General features: G+C 39.1%; 1 protein-coding gene and 1 long non-coding RNA gene across 2 annotated transcripts in view; one reads left to right on the forward strand and one right to left on the reverse strand.

The window, feature by feature from the left end:
• LOC126480831 (uncharacterized) overlaps positions 1-11,005 on the forward strand; it is a 64,904-nt gene extending 53,899 nt beyond the window's left edge. The window contains exon 3 of the long non-coding RNA XR_007587469.1: positions 10,679-11,005. This is a non-coding gene — a long non-coding RNA (uncharacterized LOC126480831). The remainder of the gene's footprint in view (positions 1-10,678) is intronic.
• The window catches only part of LOC126480830 (small G protein signaling modulator 3 homolog), a 166,414-nt gene that overhangs the window by 19,196 nt on the left and 122,493 nt on the right, over positions 1-24,725 (reverse strand). The window contains exons 11-12 of the mRNA XM_050104174.1: positions 21,394-21,573; positions 12,333-12,443 (exon numbers count right to left, since the gene is read on the reverse strand). Coding sequence (XP_049960131.1) covers positions 12,333-12,443; positions 21,394-21,573 — 291 coding nt within the window. The remainder of the gene's footprint in view (positions 1-12,332; positions 12,444-21,393; positions 21,574-24,725) is intronic.

Below are 24,725 nucleotides of genomic sequence, written 5' to 3' on the forward strand. Positions count from 1 at the left end.
ACACAAGATGTTGCTATTATACTGTCATCATATCTCATTAAGGAACAAGGAAAATAGTTCAGTTTCTTTTAATTAGAATAATATTTAATAGCCTGTTGGATGCAACTTACACGCACAAGCGCACACGAACCCCCCCCCCCCCCCCCCCCCCACACACACACACACACACACACACACACACAGAGAGAGAGAGAGAGAGAGAGAGAGAGATTTTTTGTTGTTATTATTTAATCATAGGGTATAACACAATGCCCATACAGGTAATACTTAAAATGGTTCACAGAGAATAAATTACATAAAATCATAAGCTAAAGAAAACACTTAAAAAGACAAGTGCACAAACAGATTTTCCAAAAGAATAAAGAGCTACAAAAATAATATTAAAAACTTGTTGGACTACACGAATTGAGGACTATGCTAGCTTTCTCTCCAAACAATTTTAGAAAGAGCTGAGAAGAGGGACAAAGGTTTGATAATAGCCATTTAACAATTTGCGTATTACCTCTATAACAGAAGGCAACTTCTCAATAAAACCACTAACTACCTTTATTTTAATAAATGAGGTGTACTCTTTGAAAATGTAGCACACTTATGTTCATATGGTACAGGCACAATCTGGAGGAGAGTAAACATTACTTCATTTCTCACCAGTGGAAGGAGCTTTACCCCTGCTGGGCACTGGCTCCATCAACATATTTTCCCATTCTTACAGCCTCTCATCCTCTTAATGATGTGTGTCCTGCTTCTCAATAGCAGTGTTACAGCATATTGGGGGATATTACAATTTGGTACTGCAAGTATTGCACAGGCCTCCTTGGTACTATATCAGCCAATTCATTGTGCTGAATTATCGCATACCCTTGTATCACCTCCTTTTGTTGTAGGTGAAAAAAAGTGTCCTGGATTGATTCCTCTTTAGGATACAAGCACTAGGTGGCTTGCAGTGCACATAGGATATCAGAACACAAGAGGAATTTCGAAGCTTGAAAATATTTCATTTGTGCCATTGCTCTCAAGAATCTATCACCTCTGTGTTATAGAAACTGAAGTCATTTGGAAAGCGTATTATGGGAACACAATTGGAGTCAATTGCTGAGCAGCCATGTCCATCAGTCAAAACGAGAAATACCTGTAGTGTTCACATAAGATGATATAAAAACTTAATTTAAACATAGAGTGTGGGGTACTTTCTAGCTTATACTGCAGCAACTAAAAACTAAAGATGGTCCTCTTCAGAATCCAGGGTGGCAGTGGGCTCCACCCTAGGACAAGGACTGGAACCGCGTCCGCACTTAATACCAAAATGCCATAGATCCCAAATGGCTTTCAGTATGGCAGTGGTTTGAAAAAAGAATTTGCAATCTGGGTTTAGCAAACGAGTGCCTGTAACTGAGGATGTTATTACAAGCACAAACACAATTTATGGAACACGGTACTTTATAGAGCTACATGTAAGATACAGGTTGTGGGTCGTACTGAACACACTGACTGGACAACAGTAATATGGCATATAGAATAGGCCAAGCATTTGCTTGCGACTGCTTCAATAAAGCTGTTTCTCTGGCAGCTCATCAGAGTGAGCCGGGACAGGGGGGCAACCCTGATGGCCTCTACAAGCAGGCCTGAGAACTGCAAGGACATGCACTATCTGAAATCGTGTGCATCATGAGCAAAGTTACATCACTCCTCCCTTCTAGTGGTAGGATGCTTGATGTTGGTAGGAACGCGGTTTGGCCGGCGATCTACCCATACAGATGCACCTGGTCAGAACAGTCAAGGAGCCAGCGATGCTGGCAGATGAAGCAGCTGAAGGAGTGTCCACGGTTGGCATCCATGTAGCAGCTCCACTGGGCTCTTGTTCCCCACCGGAGTGAAATGGTACAAACTTTTTTAAAAAAAAGGGGATCTAAAGCAGCTTTAGAAGACCCACCAGATACATACTTCTGCATCTGAGCTTTAAACATCTGAACGATGCGTTTGACTTCATCATGAGAGCAAGAGTTAAACGGGGGAGCTGTGAGACGTCGAACACTACTAGCCTGACAAAAAGAAGCAAATTATGAAGAGACAAACTTGGAGCTGTTATCGGTAATCACGGTATACGAAAGCCCCTTAATTACAAAAATCTTAGACAGGGTTGAAATAACAGCTGCTGTGGACATGGATGGATGATGTGCTACATAGGAACTCATGGAAAAGGTGTCCACTATAATGAGAAAATACTGATTTAGGAAGGGTCCAGCAAAATAGACATGCAGATGCTCCCATGGGTGCTGCAGCATCAGCTAGGGGGAAAAAAGATGCCCGTGTGGCAGCTTGTTGCTGAACACGGAGTGCAGGCAGCGATAAGTCACGTATTGTCCCCATCTATGGCCGTCCAATACACATGTCAGCACGCTGAAGTTTTGGTGCGAGAGGTCCCTCAGTGACCAATATGCAGAAGCCATAGTACATTATGGCGTAAGGATGTGGGGATTACAATCCGGAGAGCAGCATTCTCCATAGCAAACAAACGAACTCCATCAACTACAGAAGGGTGGTGCTGGAGGGAGAAGTAATTACGTAAGGAATCCAAGGCACAGCTCAGGGGGTTTTTCCACCCAATCATGCTGCACAAACGAGAGGATCCGACTAAGTACAGGATCTGAAGGACGGCCGATGCTATCGTGGCCCTTGTGATGGGAAAACCACTGACCAATTGAACACCATGACCGGCCCAATCAGAAGGCGAGATAAAGCATCGGCACTGATGTGTTGCGCTTTTGGTCAGTAATGGATCAGATAATGATAATGGGAGAGGAAATGAGCCCACTGCTGAAAAGATGTGCTGTCTTGTTCGGCACAGCAGCCAAAGGGTTAAAAAGAGCAACCAACGGCTTGTGATCTGTGATTAAATGGAACTTAGCACCATACAAGAAGATATGAAATTTCATGAGGATGAACAAAATCACTAAAGCCTCCTATCCAATCTGAGAATATGACTGCCGGAGTGGGAGGTAAGACCTTTGAAGGGTAAGCAATGGGTTCAGACCCGTCCGTGTATTTGTGAGCCAACACTGCGCCAAGACCATGCTGAGAGGCTTCTTTAGCCAAGACAAGATACTGATCCAGCTGAAAAGTGGCCAGATATGGGGTAGACTAAACTTAGATTTAAGCAAAGAGAACTCTTGGTCACAAGCTGGGGAGACCAGAAAAATGGCACACTTTTACACAAAAGTGCATGCAGTGGCTGAGTAACAGTGGATGCGTCCAGTAAAAACTTATGATAGTACGCAACTTTACCTAGGAATGCCTGCAGTTCCTTAATGGAGGGTGGCCACGGCAAAGCCCCAACTGCATCAACATGGCGACACAATGGCTTGATCCCTGTGCAAGAAACCTCAAAACCCGTGTACTCAACAGATGGCTGAAAAAATTGAGATCTGGCGAGTTTGCACTTGAGACCTACAGACTGCAAGACATAAAACGATGATCAGAGATTGCTAAGGTGGTCTCCTGTGGAATAACATGAAACAATGATACCGGTGAGTTAACTGATGCAGCTGAGTGAGGAGATCGTCAGCTGTTCTAAAAAATGTAGAAAAATTGTGGGCACACCAGTGACACCAAAAGGCAAGCGTTGATATTTGTGTAGTGGCCTCATGCAAGGGGAGCTGGAATTATGTTTCTGACAAATAAATCTTGAAAAAGTAGTGGCTGCCTGACAATTTTGCGAGCAACTCATCAAGGTGGGGCAAAGGGTATGTATCTATTATGGATTGTGCATTACTCGTGCGCTGAAGTTGCCACAGAGACAAAGCTTCTTAACAATCACAAGTGGTGTAGCTCATTCACGGGAAGAAATAGGCCAAATGACATTGAGCAAACAGTCTAATTCAGCCTTGACAGAGTTGCACAATACAACAGGCATCTATTGCGCCCAGAAAAAAACAAGGGTTAGCCGACTCTTTCATGGTAATGTGGGTATGAAAAACAGTAGCAAAATCTAGCCTGGACATAAACAGAGACAAAAACTCAGAGCAGAGGAACTCCAGTCGCTGATACGGAACGTGAACTGACAAAGTTACCTCATCGGCAATGGGGAAACTGAAAGCATTAAACGCATCTAACCCAAACAGATATGTGGTATGGAAATGATCCACAACAATAAAAGTGAGAGTGCGAACAACGGATTTGTAAGAGACAGGAGTGGAGAACAGACCTAGGATCACAATCTGCTTTTTATGTAGCTAACCAACTTCTGTGAAACCTGTATGAAGGGAGGGGAGCCCAAGTCCACATATGTTTGTGCATTTACTAAAGTCACTGCAGCTCACCCTAAAAATTTTGTTCATGGAAACAGTCACTACACAGATACAGTTTATGTCCATCAGTACCACTGTGTCCGCCACATTTGAAGAGGAGCTACACAACGATGCAATGTGGCCTTTCTTATGACACCTGATGCAGACTGCTGAACACACAAGGCACACATCACAGTCATGTTGGAAGAAGCAGTATGAGCAAGACAGAAGGGGGCACGCAGATGCTGCTGTGACGCTGTCTGTTACTGCTGTGGCCATGACAGATGCTGCCCCATGTGATGCTGAGTTGAAGGCTGTACTGCTGCAATGGCTTCCCTATCATCCTGAACAACTTCCAATACCTCCCCCCCCCCACCGCACCCCCACCAAATCAGCAATCTGATTGCTTGCGGCCCATGACACTTTACAAAGGACTGTGCTATATAGAGTACACCCATAAGCATTGGATTCTCACACTGAAGTGGTTTTTTGAGGACTTCCCTATCCAGGGTCAGGCAAATAATAACATCAGGCACCATATGATCAGAGTAGGATTCGTGATGGGTACTAGTGACAAAATTACAATGATGGTTCAACCCATGCTATTCTGCAGCCCAGGCTTTGTAAGAGTGGTCTGGGTGTTTCTGACAGTTCCGACAACAGTACTACATGTGTCACAATGACATTTCATCAAATCATAAGCTGGCCAATTCTTGCAAATGTACAAATTGACACCAATGATACATACTCAGCGAAAGACAGGAAAGAAAGAAAGCCATACACAGGTTCGCATCGCCCATGCATAAAACCTGGAAATGTTGGCATAGCTGTGTTACATAATGAGTCCCAATCTTCAGCCAATTCATCATAAGCTGGAAAGGGTGACGGCTGCACTGACGGAAAAGTAACCTGCCACAAACATGCAGACGCCACTTGTTGACAGTGTGGTGAGAGCCTGCTGTTGTTCAGCAAAGGCTTGCTGCTAGGCAGTGAGACACTGGAGTAGTTCTTCCAGCAAGATGTTTGTTGGATGACTTAGCACTGACACTAACACATGGAGAAAACGCAACCCTCATTTGTCACCAAGTTTTTCATAGCAAGAAAACACCCATAGTATTTTACTGGGTAACATGTTAGATACAGGTTGTAGGTAGTACTGCAAACATTGACTGAACAACAGTAATAAAGTGTAAAGAATAGGCTGAGCACTTGTTTGTGACTGCTTATACAATTCTGTTTCTCTAGCAGCTCACCAGAGCACACCAGGGACCGACCAAGGTGGCCTCTATAAGCAGGCCTACGAACTGTATGGATGTGCACTCTCTGAAATCATGCGTGTCACGAGTAAAGGTACATCAGAGGATTGAGCAAGAAACCTGTATCCCTGTCACACAATTTGGAGTCATTGCAGGATGGTTACTGGTGTGTCATCAGCCTCAGAACAGCTACTAGTACCATAGTTCTGAGGTTGACAAATTTAAGGGCATTTCACTTTTAAAAATCCTATTAGCAGTTTCAGAGTAATTGAGAGTTACCTGTTTTGAGCAGGAAACATATTGCTGTCATACGTGGAAGTTTTATGATTTCATATCCAAATAAGACAATGCATCAGGTCAAAAGAGGAAACAGAGTGTTTGCACTGTCTTGATACCAGTATACAAGAAGCACAAAGGAAAGCAACTTTTATTCTACCTGTGCTATTCACATGTATATAGTGCTGATTAGTATAAAGAAAATAAATGTCTTTTACAAACCAAGAGAAATTAAATATGTTAATTCTTTACATAGAATGCAGAAGGAATGTGAAGAGAACAGTTGAGTTGTACACAGAAAGGTATATTTACAGACTGTGTCCAACAAAAATGACAATTCAGCGAATATGTAAAAACTGTAACTGGAAGAGACAGGAATACTACATATAGCACAAGGAGGAAGCCTGCAATGAGCGGAGCAAACAAATCAGATGTTCTGGCAACCGTTCCTCACAAACCACATGTTGGGTCCAGAGAAACTGCATGTGTCTCTGGAGTAAGTCATCCAAGCATTTTTTGCATTTTTCATGCAGGTAGCTTCCACCTGTATGAAGTATCACTTCACCAGCACATTAACCAGCAAGAATGTAGAAGCCATAGAGAATTCTGTCACTTAGTTGTGATATGACATCAGGACAATACATTCTTTCTTCAGAGGATTATCTTTACTGATGAGGCTACTTTTACAAATCACTAATGTGAGAAATTGCGTTACTAGACTGCTGAGAATCCATGCTGGCTGAGACAGTTTGAACATTAGTGTGAATGTCTGGTGTAGTATTATTGGAGACTATAGGATTAGTCCTTACATCACTGAAGAAACCTAAACGGTTATAAGATTCACACAATTTCTTACTGAAGTACTACTGGTTCTCCTAGATGAAGGGCTGCTTGAAATACATAGATGTATGTTGTACCAGCATAATGGATGCCTGGCTCGCTACTTGCTTGCAGTTATGGAAGTGCTCACCATGTCTCTGTAAGGAGCTCAAAGGTGAAATCTATGCACAAGTTCTGACAACCCAAGAGGATTGAAAACATTGCATTGTTACAGCACAAGCAACGATATCAAAGGAATCTCTTCAATCTGTCCAGAAGTCCTTGCACCAGTGACTGTAAATATGTATTAAAGTAGATGGTAGACACTTCAAACACTTGATGTCATAAATAGAATTTTAAGGTAGTGTTCATGAATATGTTTTTTTCTGATTTCTTTTTTTGTTGTGGCTGCTGATGTAATTTTACAATGTAAGTATGTATCTTGACATTAAACTCACAATGCAAAGTTATTATTTAACACATCTTTAACCTCAGTTCACAGTTTTATACATTATTCAATTTTTGATGTGCATCTTTCTTTCAGAGCTCTGGCAGAAACAGGAGCAGAACTGTTAATGTACTTAACTGGCGAATCATCATTATGACATGCCATTTGGCATCCATTTGGTGTGTCGGTCCAGCCACATGTAGCCAAGTGTGATTAGTATCCGTTTTAATTCAGTTTTATCCACTATTCCGCTTTTGTAAGTAGACTCTCTAAACTGTGTAAAGCTGGTGCAACCCATCAGATTGATGTGGCAGTTCCATATAATAAAGCGAACTGTCACATAAGACAGCAATCAATTTCATTTTTAAAACAGATAAATCTCAAGTTTTGAATATTTTAATTTCCCTGAAACTACAAATCAGATTTTGAAGAATTAAACGACAACACACACACACACACACACACACACACACACACACACACACACACACACACACACACACACATATGACTACAATCTCTGGCAGCTGAAGCCAGTTAACTGGTGAATCATCTGTATGACACGCCATTTGTCGTCAAGTTACTGAGTCTGGCTTCAGCTGCCAGACTCTTTGGTTGTGTGTGTGTTTTTTGTCTTTTTTTGATAAAGGCCTTGTTGGCCAAAAGCTCATATTGTGACAATCTTTTTGTTGTGCCCATCTGTAACTCAGCATCTCAGCTATATAGTGAGTAGCCCCTACTCCTTTCATAATATTGTTACATTTCATACTGTATTTTTCATTGTTTGATTTTGCCTAAATGCTATTAATTTGTTTCTTCGAAAATGTGTAGGTGAGAATACTATAGTTCCATTTGAAAAAGTGAGGTTGATACTGATAACATTATCAACAGTCAATCTGATAAATTGGTAATGTGGCCTTTTGAGTCATCGTTCAACATAGGACCCAAGCAAGTTCTTCCATTTCTGCGATCTTGAGCTTCCCATAGCTAATTCAATCCAGCTGTCTTTAAAAGTCTCTGCTCCATCTATCTGGTGGTCTTCCCCTTGGTAGTTTTTTTGTAAATTGGGCTTCAATCTAATACTTGTTTTGCCCATCGGGCAACTTTTCTTTGAGTGACATGACCAGCTCACAGCCATTTCAAGGTATTCACCCTTTGCATTAAATCAATGACCTTTATCACACATCAGTTATCAACTGCTTTCTTTCTTTCTTTCTTTCTTTCTTTGTACAGCCTAACATTGATCTTTCCATTCCTCTTTAGTTTACAATTAGTTTTCGAACAATGAACTCATTTAATGTCCATATCTTGCAACGGTAAGTTATTGCTGACAGTATATTTTGGTCAAAAGTTGTCTCTTCAGCTCAGATGGTGCCTCAGTATTCAAAAGTGAATAGTATCTTCCATGAGCTTGTCAAGCTAATTGAACAGGTCAAAATATTTATGATTTTACTCTACTTCCATATTTACAAGTCATTCCTGAGAGACATATTCTGTGACCCATTGCAGTTGCTTATTTCCAATAGATATATGTCTCTCTGGTGTCCATTCACTCCTCATGATTTTGGTTTTACAATAGTTCATTTTTAAGCCAACTTCAAAGCAAACTAATGCAAGTTCACTAGCGAATATTTGAAATTATTCTACGTTATTTGCAAATAGAACAATTACAGCAGCAAACTATTTCCCAGAACTTGGATTCCCTTTGTTTTCCAATTTAAACATTGCTTTTTCTAGTACTGCTGGAAATAGTTTTGGAGATATATATAGAGTCACCTGATTTTACACCATTGTCAATGGGAAACTGATTGGTTTCTTCCAACACTCTCATACACTGTGGAGGTTTTGTATACATTATACAAGGTGTACAACTTTGCTTCCGCCGTATGCCGATAGGTGGCGACAATGGTAAGTAGCGGTCGAACGAAACAGATCACAGACGTCAGGCAGTTACCTTGGACCTCGGTCAACATCACCTCATTCAAACATTAGTCAATTTGTGTCTGCATCATCAAGTCGTTCTTGATTGAAATGTCAGTTTACGAGACTAATTCTCATCATTTGCGGGAAGTATTACTGTTTTGTTTCAGTATGAAAAAAAGAGCAGCTGAGTCTCATCGAATGCTCTCAAGTACGTATGGTAAGAACACTATTAGTGAAAGAATGTGTCGTAAGTGGTTTCAACACTTCAAGAATGGTGATTTTAATGTCGTAGCTCGTCACAGTGGTGGAAGAGAGAATGTTTTCGAAGATGCAGAATTGGAGACATTGCTGAGTGAAGACTCAAGAAAAATTGGCATGATTAGTGGGAGCAACACAGTAAGCCGTTTCAAAATGTCTCATGGCAATGAGCATGATTCAGAAAGAAGGAACTTGGGTCCCGTGTGAGCTGAAGCCAAGAGACATTGTGTGTTTGTGAACAATTGCCTCAGAGGCAAAAACGGAAGGGATTTCTGCATCGCATTGTGACTGGGGATGAAAAACGGGTTCATTATGATAAGCCTAAACACAAAAAGTCATGGGGATATCCTGGTCATGCTTCCACATTGACGGCCAAATCGAATATTCATGACTCCAAGATCATGTTCTGCATTTGGTGGGACCAGCTCGGCATTGTGTACTATGAGGTGTTAAAACCAAGTGAAACAATCACAGGTGCTTGTTATTGAACACAATTAATGCGTTTGAGCAGAGCATTAAAAGACAAACTGCCGCAATACAACAAGAGGCACGATAAAGTGATTTTGCAGCACGACAATGTTTGACCCCACGTTGCAAAAAAAGGTAAGAATGTACTTGGAAATGTTAAAATGGGATTGCTCCCTCTGACTGTCACCTCTTTAGATCAATGGCGCATGGCCTGGCTGACCAACACTTCCGATCTCATGAAGAAGCCACACATTGGATCGATTCGTAGATCACTTCAAAAGATGAAAAATTTTTTCGACGCAGGATTCGTACATTGCCTGAAAGATGGGAGAAAGTAGTGGCCAGCGATGGAAAATACTTTGAATGATACATGTGTAACCAATTTGTTTCATTAAAGCCTCAAATATTGGAGAAGAAATGGCAGAAGCAAAGTTATACACCTTGTACAAGACTTTAATATAGCCCCATTCTATTCCTTGCTCTGCCAGAGCCTCAAACACAGTTAGGTGACTGATCAAATCAAATATCTTTTCAAAATCTGTAAAGGCAAGATGGTACTCATTTGCTCTACTAACTGTTTCACACAGAGTGAGGATGAGGTCAATTGTATTCTGTGCAGAACCCAGCTTGCTCAATGGGTTGTGCCAAGTCAAGTGTAGTGCTCAATCTGGTAGTCAGAATTCTACTAAAAACTTCGTACAGCAGTGACAGAAGGCTTATACAGTGATAGATCTTTATATCTTTAGTACTACTTTATATATGTATTAGGATTATTTTGGCTTTATTCCAATCTCTTGCTAATGTTTCACTAAAAGCTTTATAGCTTCCTCATCTGTAATTACAGTAATATAGCTGTGAGAAAAGACTATACATCATTTAGTAAGGACTTTTTCACAATTCATGTGTGTGAAAATAGAATTACAATATCTGTTTCCGTTTTGTTACAGTTGGTGATTTAATTCTGCAACGTAAGTGTGACATTAAACTCTTGATGCGAAGTTTTTATTTGGCAATGATGAAGGGTCTAAATGGAGTGACATTTAGTGAAATAGTTACTCAGCACCTCAAAGGTTTGAATTAAACTTATAATTAGTATTTTTAGTATTTTACAATGATGATGACATTAAATATCAAAATGAATTATCAGTTAAATACCCATTTACTGTCAATGCATAACCTTCAATCATCTAATCAGAAAAAGAATGCAAAACTTTTATTAATCTTACATCTGACTCATCATTGGAAGCAAAATATAAATTTCTGCTGTTAGTGAATTCTGGTGCAGTTAAAAAGATGAATATCCTCTACTGTTGCGTCTCATTAAAATTTAAATTTAAAATTCCTGTTTTGATTGTTATTTTAAATTTAAGTACCCCTAAGAAATTTTTGGGTTAATTCTGAAATATCTTTTGAAGCAAACAAATATTATTTGAAGTGATTGTAAATTTTTTTTGCAAATAATCAATTTCAAATATGTTGCATTACAACACACTACAGAAACAAAGCAGGGGTTCCATGATATAAAGGACATGAAAGGGATTACACTTATTGAAATGACTACAAAATGTCATTCCTTGTGATCTAAAATGACAAGTTAAGTACATCAGTGATTTCCAAAACGCATAAACCCAGTGACATACCGTTTCGAACAGCAGCCGTAGTGCACAATTAGTGACACAACAACATCACTTCTCAAATATCCACGGACTGCAGAACTCTCCTGCAGGTGTCCAAGGCAGCCAAAATTGTGGGTGAAAGTGATACTCAAAGCTAAATACTGCAGTGCATAATTTTTATGGGTTTCGCAACTTTCAAATGGCGTGTAGCCTGTGAATTCCATGAACTTGGCATTGAGAATATTAAAAGTTGTGACAACAGGAGAAGTTAGGTAAATAAAGTAAATATATCTTATTTACGGAGCAACTTATTAGAATATCTGGCCATGAAACTAAAATTATGAAGTGCAATCACAGTTACTCAAAATATTGGTTAAACAAAATGACACAATATACTGGTACAAATAACACAAAGAAATTATAAATTTCATTTCACTAAATGCACACACAATCTCCCTAACACAGATAATTTATAAAAAGCAATAACTGAAATTTTTTTGAAAAGCATATTTTTCACTTCATAAGGCATTAAAAGGACTTGTCCTGATTTTTAATTAATTATCTGAACAGAAAAACATGAAATGTTACATAGGGCAAGACAGCTGTATCACAGAATGACTAGTCTCTATAATACTGTAATAATGACAGTGACTAGTAAATGCAGAAAACAGTAAGCTTTCACCAAGAACAAATAAACCACGTTCATATTAAAGCAAAATGCATAAAATCTACAGACCAAGACAAAATGAAACAAAGAAAGACCTAATAACTGACACTGATTTTGCAATAACACTTCTTTACTATACACAATATTCAATAAAATACTGTAAACATATATTCAATCAATCTAAAATACCCAACAAAAGTACTTACTGCAACATAAAAAAAAGAAGATTGAAACTAGGCCAAGTATAGTAAAAGCAGCAAAATATAGTACTAAAAAGATAGAAGTATGCCACTATAAAAATGAATCATTCCAACAAACCTCTCAATCCATTCAGTTCACCAACCCAACAATGTTCGTCCTTCTGACTTATAATAATGATGATGTCATTCTTCCGAAATCCAAGCTCATCGTCGTCATGGCGTTCAAAGTCTGCACAGTATGAATTAAAGCTTAGCTAGCATTCTTAAAGCAACAGGCATGAGAATACCAGTAAACAGAAAGCAAATAAATTTTTACATAACTGAAAAGTATTCTACATATTAGTCAACATTCACCCATTCATGGCCAGATATTACATCTGATAAGTAATTGCCATTTGTTTAAACTTCGGAACTTGGACAATACCATGGGGCACTACTCACCTCATGAATTAAGTCTGTCAGAGAACATGAAAGTCACGCAAAATTAAAACAAACTGCAACTCACCTGAAAGCCATGAGACAACTGGGAACTACTTTAGAACTAGAGGGAGATCTTATTTCTGCACTTCAAAAGCATGTTGGGCAAAATCAGCACACAATAAGGCGCCACAATGATGTTTGGGTAGCAATGACTGTTGACTCTAAGATCATCAAAGGGATTAAAACAAGGGAACTGTTCATATTACTGAAGGTGTAGGCGGAAAAGCGATTTATAGATGAAAATAACTGCACAGCGGCCAAGAATGTAGAGAGACAGACAGACAGACAGAGAGAGAGAGAGAGAGAGAGAGAGAGAGAGAGAGAGAGACTCCAAATGGACATTTTTGATGGAAAGAATAATCAAAGACAAAGAAAATTTATAAAGGAAGAAAAATAAAAGAAGAGATACTGAAATATATGATAACATTTTTATGTGTGCGTTGCAGCAACAAAGTTTTTTTAACATCCCCTTTAATGTAAAAAACCATAAAAAGTTTATAAAGACCCAGACAGATTGTGAAAATTAATTCTTTCTTTTTAAATTATATTTTCCAGCTTTAGGTCACACAAATGGTATTGTACCCAGTTTTGGCTTCTTAGCAAATCATCATCAGATGATTACAATATATTGCACAGTAATCAGTCAGGAACACCCAAACAGACTGTTACATTATGCTCTGACAAGTTACTATGTAACATATTCAAACAAGCTTATGATGACTGCTATGAAATCAAAACCAGCTGATACCATGAGACTAAAAACATAATTTTAAAAAAGAAAAAGAAATTCAGTTACAAGGCAGACAATGGCTGTAAGCTTTGACTATAAAAATGACCTCTCCCATCAAGTCACATTGTGGTAAGATGCTGACAGAGTATCCATCACTGAAACAGGTCCCGAATTGAAGATTAACACATGTACCTCAGAAGAAGATGAAGAAGAAGGAGGAGGAGGAGGAGGAGGAGGATCTCTCCCTCTCCTAGATCCTGACACACTTCTTTCATCACCTGGTAAGTCAATATCTTCCCTAGTTCAAGTCTCAGCCCGGCACACAGTTTTAACTTGCCACAAAATTTCATATCAGCACACACTCCGCTGCAAAGTGAAAATTTCATTCTGGAAACATCCCCCAGGCTGTGGCTAGGCCATGTCTCCACAATATCCTTTCTTCCAGTAGTGCTAGCCCTGCAAGTTTCGCAGAAGAACTTCTGTGAAGTTTGGAAGGTAGGAGATGAGGTACTAGCGGACGTAAAATTGTGGAACGGGTAGTGAGTCTGACTTGGGTAGCTCAGTTGGTCATGCACTTGCCTGAGGTGCCGAGTTCAAGTCTTGGCCCGACACACAGTTTTAATCTGCAAGGAAGTTTCATATCAGCGTACACTCCACTGCAGAGTTAAAATTTTTTTCAAGCCAATATCTTATTTTCAACCTTTTCCAATTTCTTCTTCTGTCCACAGAAATCCAACTTAATTTTTTTATTGCACAGTAGTTGAATCTTCACCAACTTTTCATGTAGTTTCTTGAAAGATCAAGTGAAATCTAAATTCATCAGCTGTAACATTTTTTACCATTAGGATATTATTTAAAAATTTACTTTATTCTTCCTTTGATTCTGATAGCACTTTTTTGGCAATTGTTTCTGTAGTTTATAAACATTCTGGGTTAATTATGGGACCCAAACAGGATTTGCTTTTGATAAGACAGTGCTTAGGATTTATAAGTGTTCTGACACAGTTTGAATACTGTCTCTATGTTTCTAGCTCTTCTTTTGATTGTTGCCTTCTCACTTGTGTGTTAGGTGGAAACCTCATCTATGAAACTAAACTTTTGTGTTTTTCTGATGTCACCATACACTGTATTGGTTGTCTACGTCGGATCTTTTGCTTCTACATTCACATACTCTGTTGTTGTTGTTTTTTTTCCCTCCCCCAAAAGAAATTTGCAACCCTGCCTTCTCAGTTGTTAATTTTGCACCTTCTATTTGTTTGGTCACAATGTCCAGATTATGCTTAAAATATATTAAATCATCTTGGAAAGAATAGCATAATTTAAGTCAGCCTTATACCTTTCCACTTGGGATAGTGTTGACTCATTTGTTTCTGCCATTCTTGGATTACTTTTTCCATGATATGATATAATTAAACAGAATTGGCAAAATGCTGTTGCCTTGTCCTTACTCCTGTTTTGATCTCTAATGGTTCACATAGCTCTCTTAATATTTTAGCTTGTAACTGTGTGTTAGATGATGACTGTTGCACAAGTGCTTATCTTTTGTCATCTATTCTCAAACTCTGTCAGTACTTTCAAATGCGCCACAGTCTATGGAGTCATACGTCTTCTCAAAATCAGTTAATGTTGTGACGCACTTCTTACCTTCTGCTAGCGATTTGGTTTTGATCAAGGTCACAGCATGAACATTTGTTCTGCACATGATCATCCATTTCTGAACCCCGCTTAGTGCTCTTCTAGTTGCTTATATATGACTCCCTGTTTCATAGTGTAATGCTGTGTAAGGAGTAACAAGTCTCTGTAGTTGCTGACATTTGTATTGTCTCTTTTCTTGTGTAACAGATAAATGATCGCATCCCTCCAAGCATATTGGATATATAGTGTCATAATTTTGATTACTTTAACCTCCAACCAAATACCTCATATTTTCCAAATTCTTATCTTCATTTTTGCATCCCACCAAATTTTGTTCTCGTGACAAGTCTCTGGAACTTGACTGTTACAGTTAGTCCACTAATATTTCCAACTTTTTTCCCTGCATCTTGTTTATCTCATCAAATAACTTCTTATACTGTCCAAAGGAAGGAAGAAGGAAGATTAGGGTTTAATGTCACATTGACATTTAGGTCATTTGAGAGGGACAAGCTATGAATGTTTCAAGGATGGAGAAGGAATTCAATCACATCGTTTCAAAGGAACCATTCTGACCTTTGGCTGGAGTGATTTAGGGAAATCACTGAAACATTAATCAGGATGGCCAGAAACAGAACCGATCCCTCATTTCTCCCTAATACAAGTTCAGTGTGTTGTCTACTGCTCTGCTTTGTTTGGTCATAGTGTCCAGCAACAACGCATCTTTCCTCTAATTTCTCCCAAATTAAAGAACTGCTTTAAAAGTTCAAAAAAATTATGACTTCATAGTTCATAATCTTTTCATTAAACTTTTCCTTTTACAGTTCTAACAGGCTGCTCCAATTTGCTTTTTTCAGTAATTAATTAATAGGCAAAATATTCTACTATTGTACAGAGAAATTTTTGCAACCATCAGTCACTAGTTATGTTTTGAAAATGATTTCAGTATCTTTTACACAATGTGCACATATAAACTCACATTACATAAAAACTTAGAAGCCTTGATGTTTGCTCCCAATGCTGACATATTATTCCTTCTTCTGTCACTGGTATGGCTACAGAAAAGTTACCATAATACAATGTAAAAACAGTTTGTACATCTGGTACATGTGTAATTACAGCATGCTGGACAAGAGCTGGAAGTTATAGTCAATTTTTACATATTCCAAAACTGCACAGTATCTCTTAGTAGATCACATTTAATTTTGCACAGAACATAACTTAATCATAGCTAACACTTGGTTCAAGAATCATAAAAGAAGGTTGTATACATGGAAGAAGCCTGGAGATACTGACAGGTTTCAGATAGATTATATAATGGTAAGACAGAGATTTAGGAACCTGGTTTTTAATTGTAAGACATTTCCAGGGACAGATGTGGACTCTGACCACAATCAATTGGTTATGAACTGTAGATTAAAACTGAAGAAAGTGCAAAAAGGGGGGAATTTAAGGAGATGGGATCTGGATAAATTGACAGAACCAGAGGTTGTAGAGAGTTTCAGGGAGAACATGAGGGAACGATTGACAGGAATGGGGGAAAGAAATACAGTAGAAGAAGAATGGGTAGCTTTCATAGATGAAATAGTGAAGGCAGCAGAGGATCAAGTAGGTAAAAAGACGAAGGCTAGTAGAAATCCTTGGGTAACAGAAGATATATTGAATTTAATTGAAGAAAGGAGAAAATATAGAAATGCAGTAAATGAAGCGGGGAAAAAGGACTACAAACGTCTCAAAAATGAGATCGACAGGAAGTGCAAAATGGCTAAGCAGGGATGGCTAGAGGACAAATGTAAGGATGTAGAAGCATATCTCACTAGGGGTAAGATAGATACTGCCTGCAGGAAAATTAAAGAGACATTTGGAGAAAAGAGAACTACTTGTATGAATGTCAAGAGCTCAGATGGAAACCCAGTTCTAAGCAAAGAGATGAAAGCAGAGAGGTGGAAGGAGTATATAGAGGGTCCGTACAAGGGTGATGTACTTGCGGACAATATTATGGAAATGGAAGAGGATGTAGATGAAGATGAAATGGGAGATATGATACTGCGTGAAGAGTTTGACAGAGCACTGAAAGACCTGAGTCGAAACAAGGCCCCCGGAGTAGACAACATTCCATTAGAACTACTGACAGCCTTGGGAGAGCCAGCCCTGATGAAACTCTACCATCTGGTGAGCAAGATGTATGAGACAGGCAAAACACCCTCAGACTTAAAGAAGAATGTAATAATTCCAATCCCAAAGAAAGCAGGTGTTGACAGATGTGAAAATTACCGACCTTGGAGAAGATCAGTTTGGATTCCGTAGAAATGTTGAAACACGCGAGGCAATACTGACACTATGACTTATCTTAGAAAATAGATTAAGGAAAGGCCAACCTACGTTTGTAGCATTTGTAGACTTATAAAAAGCTTCTGACAATGTTGACTGGAATACTCTCTTTCAAATTCTGAAGGTGGCAGGGGTAAAATATAGGGAGCGAAAGGCTATTTACAATTTGTACAGAGACCAGATGGCAGTTGTAAGAGTCGAAGGGCATGAAAGGGAAGCAGTGGTTGAGAAGGGAGTGAGACAGGGTTGTAGCCTATCCCCAATGTTATTCAATCTGTATATTGAGCAAGCAGTAAAGAAAACAAAAGAAAAATTCAGAGTAGGAATTAAAATCCATGCAGGAGAAGTAAAAACTTTGAGGTTCGCCGATGTCATTGTAATTTTGTCAGAGACAGCAAAGGACCTGGAAGAGCAGCTGAACGGAATGGATAGTGTCTTGAAAGGAAGATATAAGGTGAACTTCAACAAAAGCAAAACGAGGATAATGGAATGTAGTCGAATTAAATCGGGTGATGCTGAGAAAATTAGATTAGGAAATGAGACGCTTAAAGTAGTAAATGGGTTTTGCTATTTGGGGAGCAAAATAACTGATAATGTTGGAAGTAGAGAGGATATAAAATGTAGACTGGCAATGGCAAGGAAAGTGTTTCTGAAGAAGAGAAATTTGTTAACATCGAGTATAGATTTAAGTGTCAGGAAGTTGTTTCTGAAAGTATGTGTATGGAGTGTAGCCACGTATGGAAGTGAAACAGAGACGATGAATAGTTTAGACAAGAAGAGAATAGAAACTTTCGAAATGTGGTGCTATAGAAGAATGCTGAAGATTAGAAGGGTAGATCACATAACTAATGAGGAGGTATTGATTAGAACTGGGGAGAAGAGATATTTGTGGCACAACTTGACAGAAGAAGGGATCGGTTGGTAGGACATATTCTGAGGCATCAAAGGATCACCAATTTAGTATTGGAGGGCAGTGTGGAGGGTAAAAATCTTAGAGGGGGACCAAGAGATGAATACACTAAACAGATTCAGAAGGTTGTAGGTTGCAGTAGGTACTGGGAGATGAAGAAGCTTGCACAGGATAGAGTAGCATGGAGAGCTGCATCAAACCAGTCTCAGGACTGAAGACCACAACAACAACAACATAGCTACTGTTGTGTACATAGTTCTGCGTAGTCAGCGCATACACAACTTTCCCACAAGAGCGCGCCCTGCTAAGCACAACAGCGCAGGTGCAGCACTCGTCCATCTCTGCACTACGAGATGGCGCTGTCTTAGATACGGATCAAATTCTGCTTCCGCCGATCCGCGTATTAATATGTAACGCAGCCACTGAGATTGCTGCTAACGTAGAACCTTTTCTCCTCGCGGATCACACTTGCGCAGTGATACCTGAACGCTCGAGGTATTATAACGAGTGTACAGACCTCCGATTAATCAGTCTGCATTATTCTGCGTTAGTTTGCATTAGTCTGTAGTCAAGTTTCAGTCTGCGCCTAATAAGATTATCATATTCCTGTACATAGCCATGAAGATAAATGAATAGACACTTTGTCAAGTATCAGAGATATGTGAGAATAAGATTAACGTACCAAGACCAAAGGAACTTCAGATTGTCAATTGTAAACAGCATTCAGAATCAAGTTAAGTAATTTCTATGATTTTTAGTGAAAATTAATCAAGTTCTGTTTAAAGTTGGTCCTGTCAATCTGCTACTCTAAGCGTGCAAGTGGCATTTCTATCGTCTGACCTAACGGCAGAAGATAAACACGCCACAATAAGACCACGAGACATATTGCTGACACTCGCCTACTTCTTTAGAGCGACAAGTCAAATAATCTGATGGTGTGTGTGTACCAAAGGTCTTACAGTACGCACCACCGCTACAAAACCCTATTTTTCAGTATGATCTCTGTTCAGTTCCATGGTTTTACAACACCATAATGTGTAGCATTCTACTGGTCTGCATCTCAGCCATGTTCTGGGTGCATTAATAACTTCCCCTTCATTGCTGTAGTACTTTATGGAGTCCATCTTTCAGTGAGCCAAAGAGGTGGGAGTCAGAAGGTACAAGATCTCAATCTATGTCTACATTGGCGCATGACTACTCTGCAAATCATAAATAAGTTCCTGGCAGAGGTTCATCGAACCACCTTCAAGCTATTTCTCTATCATTCCACTCTCTGAAAGCAAGCAGGAAAAATTAACACTTAAATCTTCCTATGGAAGCTCTTATTTTACTAAAATGATAATTTCTCCCTATGTCGATGGGCAGGAAAAAATATTTTTGCATTTGGAGAAGAAAGTTGGTGTTTTTCTCGTGAAAACATTCTGCCACACCCACTCGTTTATCACATTCATGATGCTCTCTCCCCTATTTCGTAATAATACAAATGTAGCTGTCCCCCTCAGAACTTTTTTGTTGGGGTCCATCAATCCTGTTTGATGTGGATCCCAGACAGCATGACCAGACTCCTTAAGAGGAGAGACAGAAAAGCACAGTGGGATTTCCTTATTGTTCTTCTGATGACAGATACTTCGCCCACAGACTTAACCATGGTTTTAGGGAAAAATAGTTTGCGTTACTTACAGAATGCCCCTCATGTATATGATTTTTTCCAAAGGAAATGCCATGTGGCTAGGGCCTCCCGTCAGGTAGACCGTTCGCCTGGTGCAAGTCTTTCGAGTTGACGGCACTTCAGCGACTTGCGTGTCGATGGGGATGAAATGATGATGATGATAAGGACAACACAACACCTAGTCCCTGAGTGGAGAAAATCTCCGACCCAGCCAGGAATCGAACCTGGGCCGGTAGGTATGACATTCCGTAGTGCTGACCACTCAGCTACCAAGGGCGGACATTTTTCCAATAGCTTTCAGGTATTCCTTGATGGACTTGCGTGCAAATTTGGCATCTGGCAAATGAATGACAAAGACTAGTAAAATAACAATATCACTTGATTACATATATTTTAACAGTCTGTTTACCCCTCTTTTTTTAAAGGCTCATGTTTGATTAAAATGCCACACACAATACCAGCCTAACAGGGAGAGTCTCAACAAACATCAGTCATCCTTTCAGTTATACACAGACGAATTATAACGTCATTATGACAATTTATTTTTTTTCATTCTTCCATATGATGTCAGTGTTTCAGTCTGGCATGTATTTTTGAACCTGTGGTATAGAGTACAACTTAACAGTATCAGTTATTGTTATTCAGAAGTTATGCTAATTTATTTACATATAATAGAACACATTATCAGAAATAGTCTTATGTTATGGACAGCCACAGCTGAGGTAATCCATTTTTAATAAGTAAACTGCTTCCAGCTATATGAACTTTTATTGATAGGAACATGACCAGTTTTGTAATATCAAACTACATCCTCAGGTTTACATCTTCTGCATTTTGTTCATATGTACATCTGAAGATGTGACTTGATATTATGAAACAAGTTGTGTTCCTATAATAACGGTTGTTTGTATACTGATGAAAGCAGTTTACTCATCAAATACAGAACACATAATTGTACTCATGTCTGCTTGGAATTTATACTAGTTGTAGTAACAATAAAGTAAACATATTTTCTGTTCCCTTTGTTTACCTCTTTCAACATAAAGAGTTCAAGAGAGGCATTTATTCAATAATCACTTATAAATTTATTGATACTCCTGGATGAATAGTTGTGAACTAACAGGAAATGTTTTATGCTTTATGACTAAAAGAAATTGATGTGAGCAGTTTGTATGCATTACGGATGACAATTAAATGAACCATATAATGTTTCCATCAAGAACCTGCTTATTTTAAGTATAGGTAATTCATGAAATATACTCATTAAAGTAAAACTTAATGTAAACTCTGAATAAAAACACTACATATCATCCAAGGCACTGATTACAGTAAATTTGAATATGGTTCCTTTATCTTTCTACAGCACAGTACTAAACAACTCCGATATTCTTGTATCACTACTAAAGTAAAAAGATATGAAGACAAACCTAATAGAGCTTTAGCTCGCCGTTTCCGATTTCTTGAAACACTGACATAATTATCTTGGTCTTTTGCGTGGCTCTCCATGGTATAATCAGGTACAAGAGAAATTTTATTTAGTTTGGGATCCATTGACATGAAATGTCTTGCAACTTGTAGTATGGCCTCACGAAGATCGACAAGTATCTCTGTAATACAATTAGCAAATGTTTCATATTACTTAAAGTATGAGACACAAATAAATAGAAACACATTTCACATGACTGGTGAGATATGTTTTATAATGAATGCATGTCTTGTTTTATATTTGTTCACATACAACAGTGCAAAAAGTTGAAAACAAATTAAAATATTTATGTATTTTACAAGGTGCAGCAGAAATACTTGCCATTTTTCACAAAATTATTTAAAAATTTGGAAGTTTTTTATCAATCAAGTAGGGAAAAAGAACATGCAAATCTATTAATTTTTGAATGAACATATGATTACTTTTCTCAACCGCTTATGACTTGACTCTAATGTCTTGGTAGCCATGATGTAAGTATTCACCTGTTCTGTTTCCATGGTGGTATCAGTGAGCCTTCTAGCTCATCAAATTTGACACTGTGTTCTTTTTGCAGATTGGTCTAAATTTATGCAACAATTACAGGGCGCAATTCAGGAAGAAGGTGCTGTCCTTTTCTTCCAAAGACTTGCAAAGTCATCATAAACTTCCTAATACAATTACAAGTTGGAACTATATGTATTACGATTTCAGAGCTTTTCTTAATATGAATGATTAATCATATTTTTTCAAGTTTCTAGCCACGCTGACAGTTGCATTTTGTGCCCAACACTTTCACAACTGACCTGGTTACCTTCTTCAGTCGTTTCAAGCAGCTGCCTTAAGTAAGCTGCTGCCTGGACTTCAATATGTGAGTTACCCTTGCTGTCACGCCCTTAACTGAGCTTGACACCCACTATGCCATTTGATGTACAATTTTTTTTCCTTCGCCCAAGCTGTTATTCTATGCAATACACACTTCCTCAATGTTGTGCAGCTCTGCATGAGATGACCAGTAAGAGCTTAAACACTTGTGTGCCATATGCCAAATCTTAGTTAAACTGAAGTCTATGGCCATGTTTTATAACATTTTCCAATGGATAATGGGTCTAGCTGCTCTTCTTCAACTAATGCATCAAGAAAGGTAGCTGGCTTTCCTTTCTTACTTACATCATGATTTTTATATTAAGCTGGGCAGAAATTAGATGTTTCAAGAAGTTTTGAGGATTTAAATTCCACGTGGCCATACCATGACTGGATCATCCACATATTATTAGTCTCAATGAAGTTAATAGAAAGATGTTAGCTTGAACCCAGTAGCAGGGCTGGCCAAACGCTGCAGAGTGTGCAGACATGTGGAAGTGCTGCACATGTGCGACAGCGACACCTGTTATTATACATGTGTCCTAAATGAACGGCGGCGGCTTCACTTCCCTGTTTATGTGGTACAAGCAAGAGCGCAACATACCCAGTCTCGTTTACCCCTGGTGACCGTACCCGTACCCTTAACAGAGAAGTACTGAGAAATGGCAGGTACTGTGAAAAAGCAAAGGACGGGAGATCTATGTTCTCAGTCGTTTAAAAATGACTGCGGACTGCAATTCTTTTTTGTAGTCGTTGGTGAAAACTCAACAGTGTTTGCTGTGCTGCCGAATAATAGGCGGCCAGCGTAAGTTTTCAATTGAAAGACACTACAATACATATCACAAAGACGAGTGTAGTGTACTCAACAGTGAAGAATGGCAAGCAAAATTAAATGTCCTTAAGAAAATGGATGAGACACATCAACTCGATTTTACTGTACGTCAAAGTAACTGATTCTTCTTGAACTCTTCGTTTCTTGTGTTACATTTATGTCTACTTTACTGTACACAGTACAATGTACTGTATTCAATTTTCCAGAACGACAACCACAGTAAATCTTCACTGCGAGCAAGTTTTAAAATCGCATTAAGAATTGCACAATCTGGGAAACCCTATTCCGAAGGGGAGTTTGTGAAACGGTGTCTGATTGATGCTGCAGAACTTGTGTGTCCCACAAACGTTAGCAGATTTCAAGAAATCAGTCTATCCAAACAAATTACGGATGGGGATGAAGGTGCTTTGTGTGATAATGAACAAGGCAATTTTGTAAGACTTTTAGGAGAGTGATGGAGAAGCAGTTCTCAAGGGCTGAAAAATTACACTGATAGTGCCAAGGTTCATTTCAATGGAAGGGAGGTGACATTTATATTTGAGAAGCTCCACGAAGAAGTTGGTATCTCTGTAGAATGGGAGGCTCTACACGATAGACTTGAGATACTGGTCTGTTAGTTCCAGCAGGGCAAGCACCTCATGGAACAGCACGTTACTGCCATTATGGCTTTGCACAAGCCATCTAATCTCCGAGAACTTCCAGCATTCCCTGGCAAAGTAGCATAATACCACAAGTTCATTTCCAGAGTGGCTACTATTGCCCACAACCTGCATTTGTTGCTTCAAAAAAATACTCCTGTTTGGTCTACATCCTGTGTGTGTGTTTGCTTTTGTGCAGCTCAAAGACAGTCTTCACTGCATGCAGTGTCTTGCAAAATTTCAACCCAGCATACATCTGGTCCTGGCCATGAACACATTTGGGTATGGGATGGGGGCAGTCCTGGCCCATTGCCATTCCAATGGCTCTGAACAGCCCATTGCCTTTGCATTGAAAACACTCACCTCAGCTCAACAACAATATTCTCAGGTGGAAAAGGAAGCTCTTGCCATTGTCTATGTCACAAACAAATTTCATGTGCAAAGTTTCAGTTGATTACCATACCGTAAGCTCTTCATTTCCCTGTTTAGCAGCCTTACCGGACAAAGATGCCCATCATATTCATCATTAAGCCCTGTTTTTGTCAAGTTACAATTATGAGGTCGATTTTTGTCCTATGTTGCAAATACGCAAAGATGGATATTCTGACTCCCCATAGGCCCTGAGCCCTCATTTTACCAAGAGGAGCTGCTTTGTTTTCAAATGGATACGAAAGCAAGGCACATGGTGGACAGTTTTCCCATCACCAGTTCCAATACCACCTCTGCTATGGCAGCGGAACAGGTTGTGCTCATGATGCAGCAGGTGTGGCCTGATGGGTTGGGCTTTGCACTACCTTCAGAATTATTATGGGTTGTGCTAGAGGGCTTACTTTGCCTCAAAAAATTTTCTCTATTCATAAGTATCAGTGTGCTCTTGGAAGGCAGCCAGTGGGTACTGGCACTGGTTGAGATAAAAACATTCTTTCTTTTTCGAACTTGATTTTTGTAGAGACTGGCACATGT

The sequence above is a fragment of the Schistocerca serialis genome, chromosome 5, assembly GCF_023864345.2.
Source record: "Schistocerca serialis cubense isolate TAMUIC-IGC-003099 chromosome 5, iqSchSeri2.2, whole genome shotgun sequence".
In the NCBI taxonomy this organism is placed as follows: domain Eukaryota; kingdom Metazoa; phylum Arthropoda; class Insecta; order Orthoptera; family Acrididae; genus Schistocerca; species Schistocerca serialis.